The following is a 12,492-nucleotide window of genomic DNA, read 5'->3' on the forward strand; positions in this document are numbered from 1 at the left end:
TGTAATGGTTCCCCGATACACATCTGTTTAAAAGTTGCAGTATTTACCCCTCCGGTCTCCAGTACTTCACCATTTCCCTGAGTGTGTAGAAGCAAGTGTTGCAACTTGTCACTGTGTAGTGGTCTGCAATGAAATTAAATGTTCTGCGAAAAACTTTGGTGAGAGTACTGGCAGGATTGCTGGGGGGGGGGAGTAGGCATGGTAGAAGGACTGTGATGAAGAGCAGAGAAAAAGTGATGCATTCTGGGACTTGTAGTAGTACTCAGCAGCTGCTTAACCAGAGAGGACCGCCACAAAATACAGGGCTATGACAGAAGTTTACTCATATCTATTTATTAACGGTTTGATGCAAATCTCAGGATAAGCACAAACAATAAAAAAAAATTATTTTTCATGTACTTATTTTGTGGGAATTGTCCTCTTCAAATTCTCTAAATCTTATCTAAAGATTTCTCTCTTTCTGACCTTCAGGTAAATATGTGAAATTATAGATTTTTCCATCAGCCCCATACATATGGAAATTAAGACATCAATTCCAGCCCAGTTAATTGTTGTTTGGGGGCGACATGTGAGAGTTTGCCGTAAAACATGAAAGTGTGTTATTTTCTCCCTTTTTATAAAATGTCTATTAATAAATAATCTTGACTTCTAGTGCTGTTTCAGGATAAAGTGAATGTGCCATTTAGAATTTGATTGCCATATTAATAATTCTGTGTCATAAAAAATGAGTGGTAAATTATTTAGGAGAAATTTGAAAGGTTAAGTAAAGGCCCATAAACATTAAAGTGTTTTTATGTGCTGGGCACAGTGTATTTTTGAGAGATATAAAGTCATTTTGGTTGAAGAGCTGTGCAGTGTGAGGAAGATTTATGAGGATGTCCCAGTCAAATGGCTTTCTTGTGTATATTGCTGTTCTGAAAACTGATCTTCCATTCTTATCAATTAGATGGCCGCAACAGCAATTCCTCCAAAGCTACTACGTGTAATCTTCTCTGGGCCAGGTGCTCAGCCTGGATAGCGTAACACATTGTTTTATGATACATTCACATAGTGAGTGACACAGTATTTTACCTTGTCGCACATGTAGGAGCCAAAGGACCACATAGCTAAACCACATGAATTTGTACTAAAAATGTGCACAGTTGGACTGGGCCATTAGGCATGTTTGAAAGTACCCCGATTCACTGTAAATTGTACTTTCTGTAGATCCACTGTGATCAATAACTTTTGGCATGCCTGTTCACTGTTTATTAGATCACAGCTAAGGGACTGAGCCAGTGGATGTCAAGGCTTGAATTTGCTGGTGGATTGTGGAATAAACAGGGAGACATATGTTGGGCAATCTATAATGATCAGTTGAGAGACTTCATTGGAGTTCTCTTCTATCTTTTGTCTGCCATTGCGTAACCCCCTTGATCAAAGTTCTTAATGCCCATGCAGGTAACCAAAAAGTTGACTATAATGTGTGACCATATCTGTGTTCTTGTATCTTGTTTCTTCTTTCTACTTTATCTATCCTTCTTAAAGGCGTGTCAAGGCTTAGAAAAAACATGGCTGATTTCTTCCAGAAACATCACCTCCTCTGTCCTCAGTTTGGGTTTGGTTTTGCAGCTTATTTCCATTGAAGTGAATAGAGCTGGGTTGTACCACACACAACCAGAGGACGGGTTTGATGCTGTTTTTGCTAGAAAGTAGCTGTGCTTTGTCCAATCTTGGATAACCCCCATTAACCCTACTTATGCCTCTAGAATTCAATGGACCTCTCTGGTGGACTATGTAAACAAAAGTATGCAATGATATTAAATCTCACCAGTAGCAAATGTGTATCCCCTGTTATAAGTTCAGTGATTTCAGTCATTCTGTTCTGTTTCACTTGTAGAGCAAGCATTGTACAGAAGAAGATAATTTATTTCCAAGATGAAGGCTCACTTACAAAAAGAATGTGTGAGCAAGGTGAGAATATTTCTTACAGATTTTTTAAACAGTGGCATTTTAATAATTTTTGAGTTGTGCTATAATTTGTTACGCACGTATGGCAGCTTAAGGAAATGTTTGCCATCTTTTTGGACTACCGTAATTTTGATGGCAAAAGATGGTGGCTTAATATATATCTAATATGTTGTGGGTTGCACCAATTATTTAGCTTTAACCATTTTGTAAATTCAAATTAACATTATTCATAGAAAACATAAAACTGATCTTAAAAGAGTTATGCAGTTTTTATTTCATTAGGTAGTCATAATGCATATGACTTTTTTTTTCCTCAGATGCGGCATTTGATGCAGGAAACGAAAAGGCAATCCCAGATTGTTGTGCATGTGGAACTGCTAAATACAGATTGACATTCTATGGAAACTGGTCAGAGAAGTCACATCCAAAAGACTATCCAAGTAAGTTTATCTATATTCTGTTACTTTAAGGGTTTTGTTTTTTTTTTTTGACAAATTTTTGTTAAATAAACAAACACATATTTACCTTTCCTTATTACCCCTCGGCTCCTGCTCAACATCTTCCATTCCCAGCTCCGGCTCTGCCAGCTTCCAATGATGTCCTGGCTCCTGCTACGAGAACTTATGGTTCTTGCTGCACTCTTGTTCTTTCAGCTTCTGCTGACATCCTGCTCTCTGCTCAGTCAATCACAGAGAGGGGTGTCATCAGGAGCTGGTTACAGCCAGGACCAGAAGATCTGGCAGCGGGGGAGAAAGGGAGGTAGGTATGCACCCTTTTATTGTTTTACTGCATTGGGAGACAGTACACAAAATAATATATTTTCCTTGAAAATGTTGTGGTGAATTTAGTTCCTGATCGAAGGTGGTGGCGAAACTCTAGAAAAGCAATCATACCCACGCCCTGGTGTAGCATTTCGGCCACATAAGAAGACCAATATTACAAATGACTTTTGGTAGATGAGGGCCTTGTTAAACATTTTGCATTGAGGCCCAGAGGTATACCTTTTGATCCTAGCTGATGTTTAAAAAAAATATTCTGAGCATCAGACAGAAAGCCACAACAATATCTACTTCCAAAGGACTGTTTGATCTCTTTCAGTTGTTTTCTAGAACAAACAAACTCTTGTATGATGTATTCTGTTGAGCTACAGAAATGGTCCCAATGGGTCGTCTGTCAGCCAAGGGCGCTGCTCATTGAAATATCCATCCATGTAATTACTTCAACTGAGTTCTACTCTCGAAAATATGATTCATTGTTGCCTGTAACAGTTTTGACCTTCCATTCTTAGGAAGGCAAAGGAAACTCTTTAATGAAATGTTTTATCTGTAGACTTCAATATTGGATGACAGAATCATTTTCCACCGACTTTTTTTTTTTATTGGCCTTTTCTTTCAAATCACCAATTACACACAGGCCCTATATATAAAGAAATCTACTGCTGGGAACAGGCTGACAGCAATTTTTTTTTTATGAAAGAAATTTATTTAAAAGTACGATAAGGGTTTTGACAATAAAGGTACATTAAGCTGTCAAAGACAATATTGCACCAAAAAAGCACGATTTAATAATCTTACATTCACGGTGTTGTAAGATGGCAGAATAAAGCCAACACAAAGTATGTGTAACGGCAGCATTATTTTCTGATCTCTTTTACCTTGTTGTTTTCTTGTGTTTAAAGGGGATCCAATTTTTTTTAGCCCCACTAATTTTCTCAATAAACTAAAGATAAATAATTTAAAGGGCCCCTGTTGTCGAGCAAATGTTTTGATATCCCAGATGAATGTCAACAGTTTTAGCCAGATCAGGATCTGAGAGAAATGGGGAGAAGCAACTGGATTAAAAAGACTCCATAGGATTTTCGGGAGTCAAGAATGAAGTGCATATCCACATTTTCTCTCTCCTCATTCTAATGATCAGACCCTGACTGATTCACGTTTTACACAGACGTGTTTCCTGAATAAATTTGTCTGAATGTTACCCTCTTGAAAGCATAATACAATATCAACAAAAGAAATTTGGACTGGATCATACTGATATGTAAATCTGCGGTTAACATATTTCTGGTATAAAATCCTAGTCCACATGTCCCCCCGCTCCATATTAGAAGTAGGTCATCAATATACCTACCATACCAGGTGATAAATTCCTGGTATGGATTGAAAGGACTTTTTATACACAAGTCAAAATTCACAGATAATTTGTGGTGTTGGTTTCCACATTACATCTATTCAATACTATTTGTTTCATATACCATGTCGTTGAACTATGCAGACCATCCACAAATAATTGCAAATGTTTTCTCCGGTTACAATAATAAGAATCACCATATGCATATGAAAAAGTAGTTTGGAATATGAAGGAAACTAACGGTGCCTTTACACAGAGAGATTTATCTTACAGATTTCTGAACCCAAAGCCAGGAATGGATTTGAAAAGAGGAGAAATCTCAGTCTTTCCTTTATGACCAGTTTTCTGTTTATAGTCTGTTCCTGGCTTTGGCTTCAAAGATCTGTCAGATAAATCTGTCTGTGTAAACGCACCCTAAAAGCAAACAATTAAGACTTTGGTGGGACGTTACCACACTATCAATGTATGGACAAACAGATAGTAGGCCTCAGATTGAAGAAGCCTCTCAACACAGCTGAGGGACAGGAATATGTGAGTGAGTGGAATGAGGCTCTGATGGCATGTTCCTTTAAGTTAAAGGCGTTATCCAGCGCTACAAAAACATGGCCACTTTCCCTCTACTGTTGTCTCCAGTTTGGGTGGGGTTTTGAAACTCAGTTCCATTGAAGTAAATGGAGCTTAATTGCAAACTGCACCTGAACTGGAGACAACAGTAGGGGGAAAAGTGGCCATGTTTTTGTAGTGCTGGATAACCCCTTTAATGTCCATAGGAATTGCCGAACAGGAAAAGAAACTTGCAGATTTGGACAATTCTATATCCATATTAGATGCCACTTTAAAACAAAATGATACTATGGTGGAATTAAAAGAACCAATGGAAAGAAGCAATACAATTCTCATGGAATTAGGCTGGGTTCACACTATGTTTTTGCAATCAGTTTTTTTCATCAGTTTTTTTGCAAAAAAAAAAAAAAAAAACCTGATGCGTTTGTGTGCAAAGACCACAGCTATCCCTCGGGTTGCAGCCACCAACAGTGGGTAGAAGCATGCAGAAGTGTGTCTCAAAGGAGATCACAGGAACCAAAGGAAAACCCATAGGAGGGTCAGCACAGGTGAACGTCCAGGAGACTAACAAAATCACAGTTGTTGCATCACACACAGTTAATTCTCCAACTGTGAATTTGCTGGTCTCCTGGACGCTCACCTGCGATTACCCTCCTACGGGTTTTTTTATTGGTTCCTGTGATCTTTGAGACACACTTCTGCATGTTTTATAATGGGGAATATACGTGTATAATGCCATGTATTCTTTCTGCTCTGAAATCGCTTCTTTTATCAGTAGACAAAGGTACCCAGTTGGTGCTTTATGGCAGTTAGGCACTCTATCCAACTGGGAGATAAAGCCTAACTGCAACTATCCATATAGGAGAGATGACCCAAGTGCCATGAAACCCTGCCTAGGTGCCACTGTCCATCGATAAAATTAAGCAATTTTAAAACAAAAAGAAGACATGGGCAAATGTTATGCAGGTATATATTGAATGTGCAGCATCTAAGCTTGTGGATAGTGCAGAGAACTGCAAATAGAGAAAGGCAGGAGACAATATCACTTTAAAGTTTTGTTAAATAACACTTTCAACTAAAAAAGGTAGTACTTACCTTTTAAACTCCCCAGTGTTCTTGAACTGTCAGTTTCCTAGCCGACTGCTGGTGTTCGTTATCTCTGCTACACCGATAATGTGTCTTCTTGACATATGACTGTGGTGGCCAGACTCTTTATTGATATCATTGCGAAGACCAGTTATTGGTTTCCATGGTAATGTGCCAAGACGACAAATCATCACAGCATGGGAATGGCCTGGAGTTTATAAGCAAGTGCAACTTTTTTTGCACTTTTACCTAGAGATGAGTGAAGCGAATCTTGCAAATCTCGCTGTTAATTTACTTCATTGTGCGAAGCAAATTCTATGCGATTCGTTAACAAATTGACTTGACCCTTGAGAAAGTCTTGTGACAGAGACGGAACGCGTGGGGTTTCTCGGACCCTGACATGGACTCCCCCCTGGTGATATTTGATTTATTTATTTGCCTCCCATATCTTTCCCTACCCCTTTTTTGTTATTATTTGTTGTTTTGTGTCCATAGAGTTTAGTCATTTATACAGACATCATTGCTCATACTCTGACATTTTTACACCATGTTTGTTGCGAGTCAATATCATTAGCCATAGGGGGATCATAATATTTATACATGTGGGTATGTCCTGGTTCCATGTCCATTTAACATGGACCTGTGTATGCTGTGGTTTTAATTGATTTTATTATGTATGTTTTTCACTTTGTAGTTTTTGTGTACTAATAAAATCTGTATCATTTTTCACTTTCACATACAGTCTATTCCATCATTTTTTCTGGGGATGTGCCACCCCTGTATGTGTGACATGGCTTTTTCTTTGTTTGTTGATTTTTTTTTTTAACAAATTGACTAAACATGATGACCGGAATGGTAGATGCACATATTTAGTTACAGTACTGTCACTTTGCGGGAGCAAGGGATTATTTATAATCCCTTGCAACTGTCTAATCACTTGCAAGCCCCATTGTGATGTCAGCATCTCCCCCTCACCCTGTATATAGTGTGAGCTACTTCCTAGAGGCAGGCTGTGTGTGCAGAGGACAGTAGGATCACAGCGGGAATTTACTACAAGGAGGTGAGAGAAATAGGGAGTGATTGGGACAGAGAGGAGAGGATAGCAGGGTACATTGTAAGTAGTTGTGGGTGCTGTGAAGCCAGTGTCTGCTAAAATCAGTCTGAGGGGGCTGTTAAGGCAGTGTCCACTCAAACCAGTCAGTGGGTGCTGTTAAAGGGGTTGTCCGGCGATAAAAAATTATTCACAGAATAACACACATTACAAAGTTATACAACTTTGTAATGTATGTTATGTCTGTGAATGGCCCCCTTCCCCGTGTCCCACCACCCCCACCCGTGTACCCGGAAGTGTGGTGCGCTATACATTACCTGTCACGTGCCGACCATGGTCTCCGATCCTCAGCAGTGACGTCTTCTTCGGGAGGCCAGCGGATCTTCCCGAGTGCCGGCCGCCCTCTGCAGCGTCATCCGAAGCTCAGCCGCGATTGGCTGAGCATAACTGTGCTCAGCCAATCGCGGCTGAGCGGCTGATGACGCGGCCACGTCATCAGCTGCTCAGCCGCGATTGGCTGAGCACAGTTATGCTCAGCCAATCGCGGCTGAGCTTCGGATGATGCTGCAGAGGGCGGCCGGCACTCGGGAAGATCCGCTGGCCTCCCGAAGAATACGTCACTGCTGACGATCGGAGACCGTGGACGACACGAGATGCGGTGAGTATAATGCACCACACTTCCGGGTCTAGCGTGGGTGGGGGGGAAACACGGGGAAGGGGGCCATTCACAGAGATAACATACATTACAAAGTTGTATAACTTTGTAATGTGTGTTATTCTGTGAATAATTTTTTATCGCCTGACAACCCCTTTAAGGCAGTGTCCAGTCAAACCAACCTGTAAGTGCTGTTAAGCAGATGATGCGTGATGTCTGCCGATTGCTCGTACCTTTCAAGTAAACCACTCTGTTGGTCAGCCGCAATGAGTACGGTGTAAATGACTTCGCCCTCCTGCTTCACGTCATGGAGACCTTAATGAGTAACATCATTGCCGAGGGGAGCAATATAATGGTAATCTGAGGCGGGAGATGGATGAATTGATGGTGGAGGAGGAGGAGGGGGTATATGGCCAGGTGTTCCATACACCAATGAGCAGCATCTCTAGCCTGGAAACACCAGAGCAGATGGACGCCACATGCTTATTGAAATGTTTGCCCTGCAACATGCGTTTAAAGGACATGCATAGGAGAAATGAGTACTGGCTGGCAATCCTGATTTACCCTTGGTATTTTTTTACACTGACGGACAGGGAAGCCAAACTTAAACTCTATCAGGAGCTACTGTGCATTCGTTTGGGTGAGGCCTATCAGCAACAACACCAGACTGCAACGCCAAAGTCATGAGGACATTGGACACTCTACAACAACGATAGGTAGTGGATGCATGAGGTGCAGCAGTAGGCACAGTAGCCACTTGAGCCTTCAGTCTATAATAAGTGACTTCCTCAAGCCACTAAAGGAAGAAAACTGACAGCCCTTGCCCCTAAATATTTCCAGCCCAGTAAAATTCTGGGCAGAAAAGCTAGACATCTGGTCGCAGCTGGCAGTTTGCTCTTGTCATGTCCAGCCAGCAGAGTTTCATTGGAGAGGGTGTACAGTGTGGCAGGGGCCCAAGAGGACCAAACTGTCTTGCCATAGTGTGGAGAGGCTCACATTCCTCAAGATAAATCAAGCCAGGATAGGACCGGATTTCACCACCCCGATGCCTGATGATTGAAACATCAGCCGTCAGTTAGCACTTGTGCCAGTCTCTATCTAAGTAAAGTCCCCAATAAAATATTCACCCGCCCTAAGTATTTTACCAAGTAATTTTACCCCATACACCAAAAATTAATAGGAAAATCCCGTAGCAAATACCTATATTCAATTTAGATATATTTAAACAATTTAGTGCCCATGCCAAAATATTTCCAACACAGCTATATTATCTACATCAGTATAATAAGACAATTTACGACCCATGCCCCAAGAACAGGATTATCCAGACACAAATCCTCATAACTATGGCTCACAAAAAGGACATTTCCTTTCTCGCTAACCATAGCCATGGTGTTTAAACCCTGGCACTTGTGCTGAGGAATCTTACCATTTCTGTCCCATTTTTCCAGACACACATGGTAACTGGACAATAACTGTTCTTGGGGTTTTTAAGATTCCACAAGGGTACTCAGAGCTTGTGCGATGCTTCCTGATTGGGTACTTGTTATGTGACGTTTTAATGGCTCTTGTGGTTTCTTGGGTGGTTTAAAGCTATAGAAAGGTTTCTTGATGGGGTATATATAACAGAGGAATATGTCCTCTAAACGTGATATTAGAGTTTAGAAACTTCTAAAGTAACTACCAACAGCTATCTGTTACTGAAAGGCAGGTTACCTTGACTTATTTATTGTGCATTTATCAATAGTTGTTTTTTGTTTTTTGCTGTCTAAAACCCTCAACGGATGCGCAGCTATATTTCAGCCACCTTTCAGTACTATGGGAAGGTCGGATAATACAAAGTTCAGTGTACAACTACTCACTTCAACACTTAAGCTGCGTATTTCCAAAACTCTACATAATACTGACCGGCATAAATATCTGCTGATGACTTTATGCAGCAGCCCTGGAGCAACATGTGAGTGCACCATGAGGGTGAGGTTTTTTGGGAGTGAACAAAATGAGGGTGAGAGAGTCACTCCCATACCCCATGTGGGAGGATTTGCTCAGTAGAGTGCAGGATTGCAGTGTGAACAGCAGTCAACAGGCTCAAACGAATGAAGTCCAAGTACAGGCTTTGCCTGCGTTTATTATCCAATACAAGAAAACAAATAAACAGCCTTGGCTTTAGGCATAACACAAAATAAACTCTGCTTGTCCAGCACTAACTAAACAGAAGATGGCCCTGTCTATACGCTACGACTAGCTGCAGTCGCACGAACATAACATTGTATACAGTCCAGTATTTACCTTGGTCAGGTATATGGTTTCTCCTGAGGCTGCAGCCTTCCAGCACACTCAGCTGCACCCGGCCTCTCTCTGTCCATGGCTCTGCAAAACTTTATGAAGATGCTGATGATCCAGCCTCAGCACCTGTGGTGCCTGACACCAAAACAATATCTGGAGTGGAGGAAGTGGAATGGACAGCCCCACTACCAAGCCTGCCACCCATCCCTAAAAACCAGGCCCAAACACATTTTATCAATACATCCCCAGCAACTACCTTTGCTGGAGATCCCCTCACATCCCTGGTTTTTCCATGTCTCAGATAGTGAGACATGAACTTCCCTCAGTCCTAGTAGGTGTAATAGCTGAACACAGGCGAAACATAGCGACCATCCAGGATTAACCCCTTCAGTGTCTCACACCCATCAGAGGTATCCCCCTTCCCAGGGGACAGCTTAAACATCCCAAGAGATGTATGCATGGGTTGCTACTTCCAATTTGTTGAATCAATAACCCAGTGCTTAATATGTGTGGATGTCTTGGGAAAAAGCCAGAGGCCCAGATTCAGCAAGATTCAGCAGATTCAGATATTTTAACACATTATTTGAACCATTTTTTCTTTTTTTTTTTTTTTTTTAGAAAATACAGTAAAGTGGAAACATTTTCTTCAACTTTAGGTTGTTGTAATATTTGCCACTTTTTTTTATTTTTTTTTACAATCAGTGTAAACCCTTCTTGAATCTGGGCTTTTCTCAGTTCTATTCTCCATCATATCGTAGGCACTTTTGTGGGTGGGGTTTTCCACTCTATTTAAGTGTATCCCCATTGACAAGGTGCTTATTTCCAGTAAACTTTTCACAGAAATTACAGTAATTTTGCGTGACATTCTTGTATATTTTAAAGAAAAAAGGAGGCCCATTACAGTTACCACCATCACACCATCAACTATCTGTGCCAGGCCTCTCAGGGTCAAAGAGAGACCGAGTGTTGCCACTGCCATCCCCAGGTGTCTGTTCTAGGCCCCTCAAGGTTGAAGAGAGTCTAAGTGGTGCCTCTGCCACCTCCTAGTGTCTGTTCTAGTCCCCTCAGGGTCGAAGAGAGTCTGAGTGCTGCCCCTGCTACAGCCCCGTAGGTGAAAAAAAAAGCATTTTAACAGTCACAATAGGACTATTTTAATCATACCTATTTGCAAAAAAATAACTTTTTACTATTAAAAAAATTATAAAACATTAAAGGGGTAGTGTGGTGCTAAACAATTATTCACAAAATAACACACATTACAAAGTTATACAACTTTGTAATGTATGTTATGTATGTGGATGGCCCCCTTCCCCTTGTTTCCACCCACCCACGCCAGACCCGGGTGTGATCACAAAACATAAAATTAAAAATTGTTGCAGTCGTTAAAGGTATTTTAGGGGTTAAATGCGGTAATACCGATCAAAAAATTTTATAAAAAATTTAAGCTGACGCCTTTTTCTCTTTTTTTTTCACAGTATGAGCATAGCCTTAAAGCGTAACTGTCATTTTTTTTTTTTTTTTACAGAAATCAGTAGTATACTCTATAATAGGTTTTATTAGGCAAAAAAGCCTCTTTCTGTACTCAAAAAGCAATCTCCCAGCCTCCCCCCCTCACTTCTTATCTGTGCATTATCAGGCAAATCCGTCTTACAGAAAAGCCAGTGAAGACCAGTTCTGCTGTGTCCATTATATCCCTATGAAGGGGGGAGGGGCCGAGGGAGATGAGAGAGCAGAAAGAGGAGACATGAAGGTCAGCTGTTTGTAGACTGTCTGGGCATCTAAAACGCTTGATTCAGGGGTCAGAGAGGTCAGTACTTATCTAGATACTTGCTGAGAGAAGATTGCAGGGTGTCATGCTGTGCAGGACTCCTCTGTGCTCACTCACTCCTTTCAGCCCCTCCTCTCTCCATAGCCACATAATGGACACAGAAATCCTGCCTCATCTGAAGAGTGGGGGGACCTAGGAAAACAGCTTTTTCAGTACAGAAGGAAACTCTTTTGGTATATAAAACCTGTTAGAGTTTCTTTAAATTGCTTGTACTATAGATATTTATTGTTTTCAGTAAAATTACCCTGAAATGAAATTTACGCTTTAAGCCCCTCTTACATGGGGCAATGTGGAGAGCAAGTGAATGCCAACCTGTCAGGACAGCGCTCGCTTGCTGCTCGCTCCCTTGGCAGCGGCCAGCACAGCCCAGACAGCCAATAGGAGACAGCAGCGGTTTGCTGCCACCACTCCTTTTACACGGGGTGATGGCAGCAGATTGTTGCCAGGCCGATTGTTAGCGTTTGTTAGCGCCTGTGGAAACACAAAAATCAGCCGAAATTGTGCATGTCGGCTAATCGTTGTCTTCTATTACACAGAGCGATTATCGGTGGTAACGGACAATAATCGCTTCGTATAATAGGGCCTTTATTGTGAATCCAAATTAAAATGGAAAATTTAAGAGATTAAAGTGACTTCAAGACCTAGTCAACAGTACTGGACTAGCTATGGCCAGAGAGAGATCCTGTGAACATAAACAACTTTGTGATAAAAGCGGTCACAAGAAGATATCACGAATTGTTTTGACAAGCAGACAGTGTACAGTCAAGTATCTTACAGTATCAAAGAACACACGTCTTGTCGATCCTTAGCATAGATGGGCTATAATAGCAGATAACAAGTTTGAGTGTCACTGCTGTTTAATGAAAACAGACGCCAGTGAGCAAAAAAACACCAAAAATTGAGCATTAGAAAAAAGATTACCTGATCAGATGAGTCCAAGGCTCT

The 12,492-nt window shown here is 41.1% G+C and overlaps 1 protein-coding gene across 1 annotated transcript in view; it reads left to right on the plus strand.

Moving 5' to 3' along the window:
* SPON1 (spondin 1) overlaps window positions 1-12,492 on the plus strand; it is a 280,785-nt gene that overhangs the window by 116,473 nt on the left and 151,820 nt on the right. Inside the window, exons 4-5 of the mRNA XM_069965794.1 lie at window positions 1,880-1,953; window positions 2,268-2,390. Coding sequence (XP_069821895.1) covers window positions 1,880-1,953; window positions 2,268-2,390 — 197 coding nt within the window. The remainder of the gene's footprint in view (window positions 1-1,879; window positions 1,954-2,267; window positions 2,391-12,492) is intronic.

This window comes from Dendropsophus ebraccatus, chromosome 4 (assembly GCF_027789765.1).
Source record: "Dendropsophus ebraccatus isolate aDenEbr1 chromosome 4, aDenEbr1.pat, whole genome shotgun sequence".
In the NCBI taxonomy this organism is placed as follows: domain Eukaryota; kingdom Metazoa; phylum Chordata; class Amphibia; order Anura; family Hylidae; genus Dendropsophus; species Dendropsophus ebraccatus.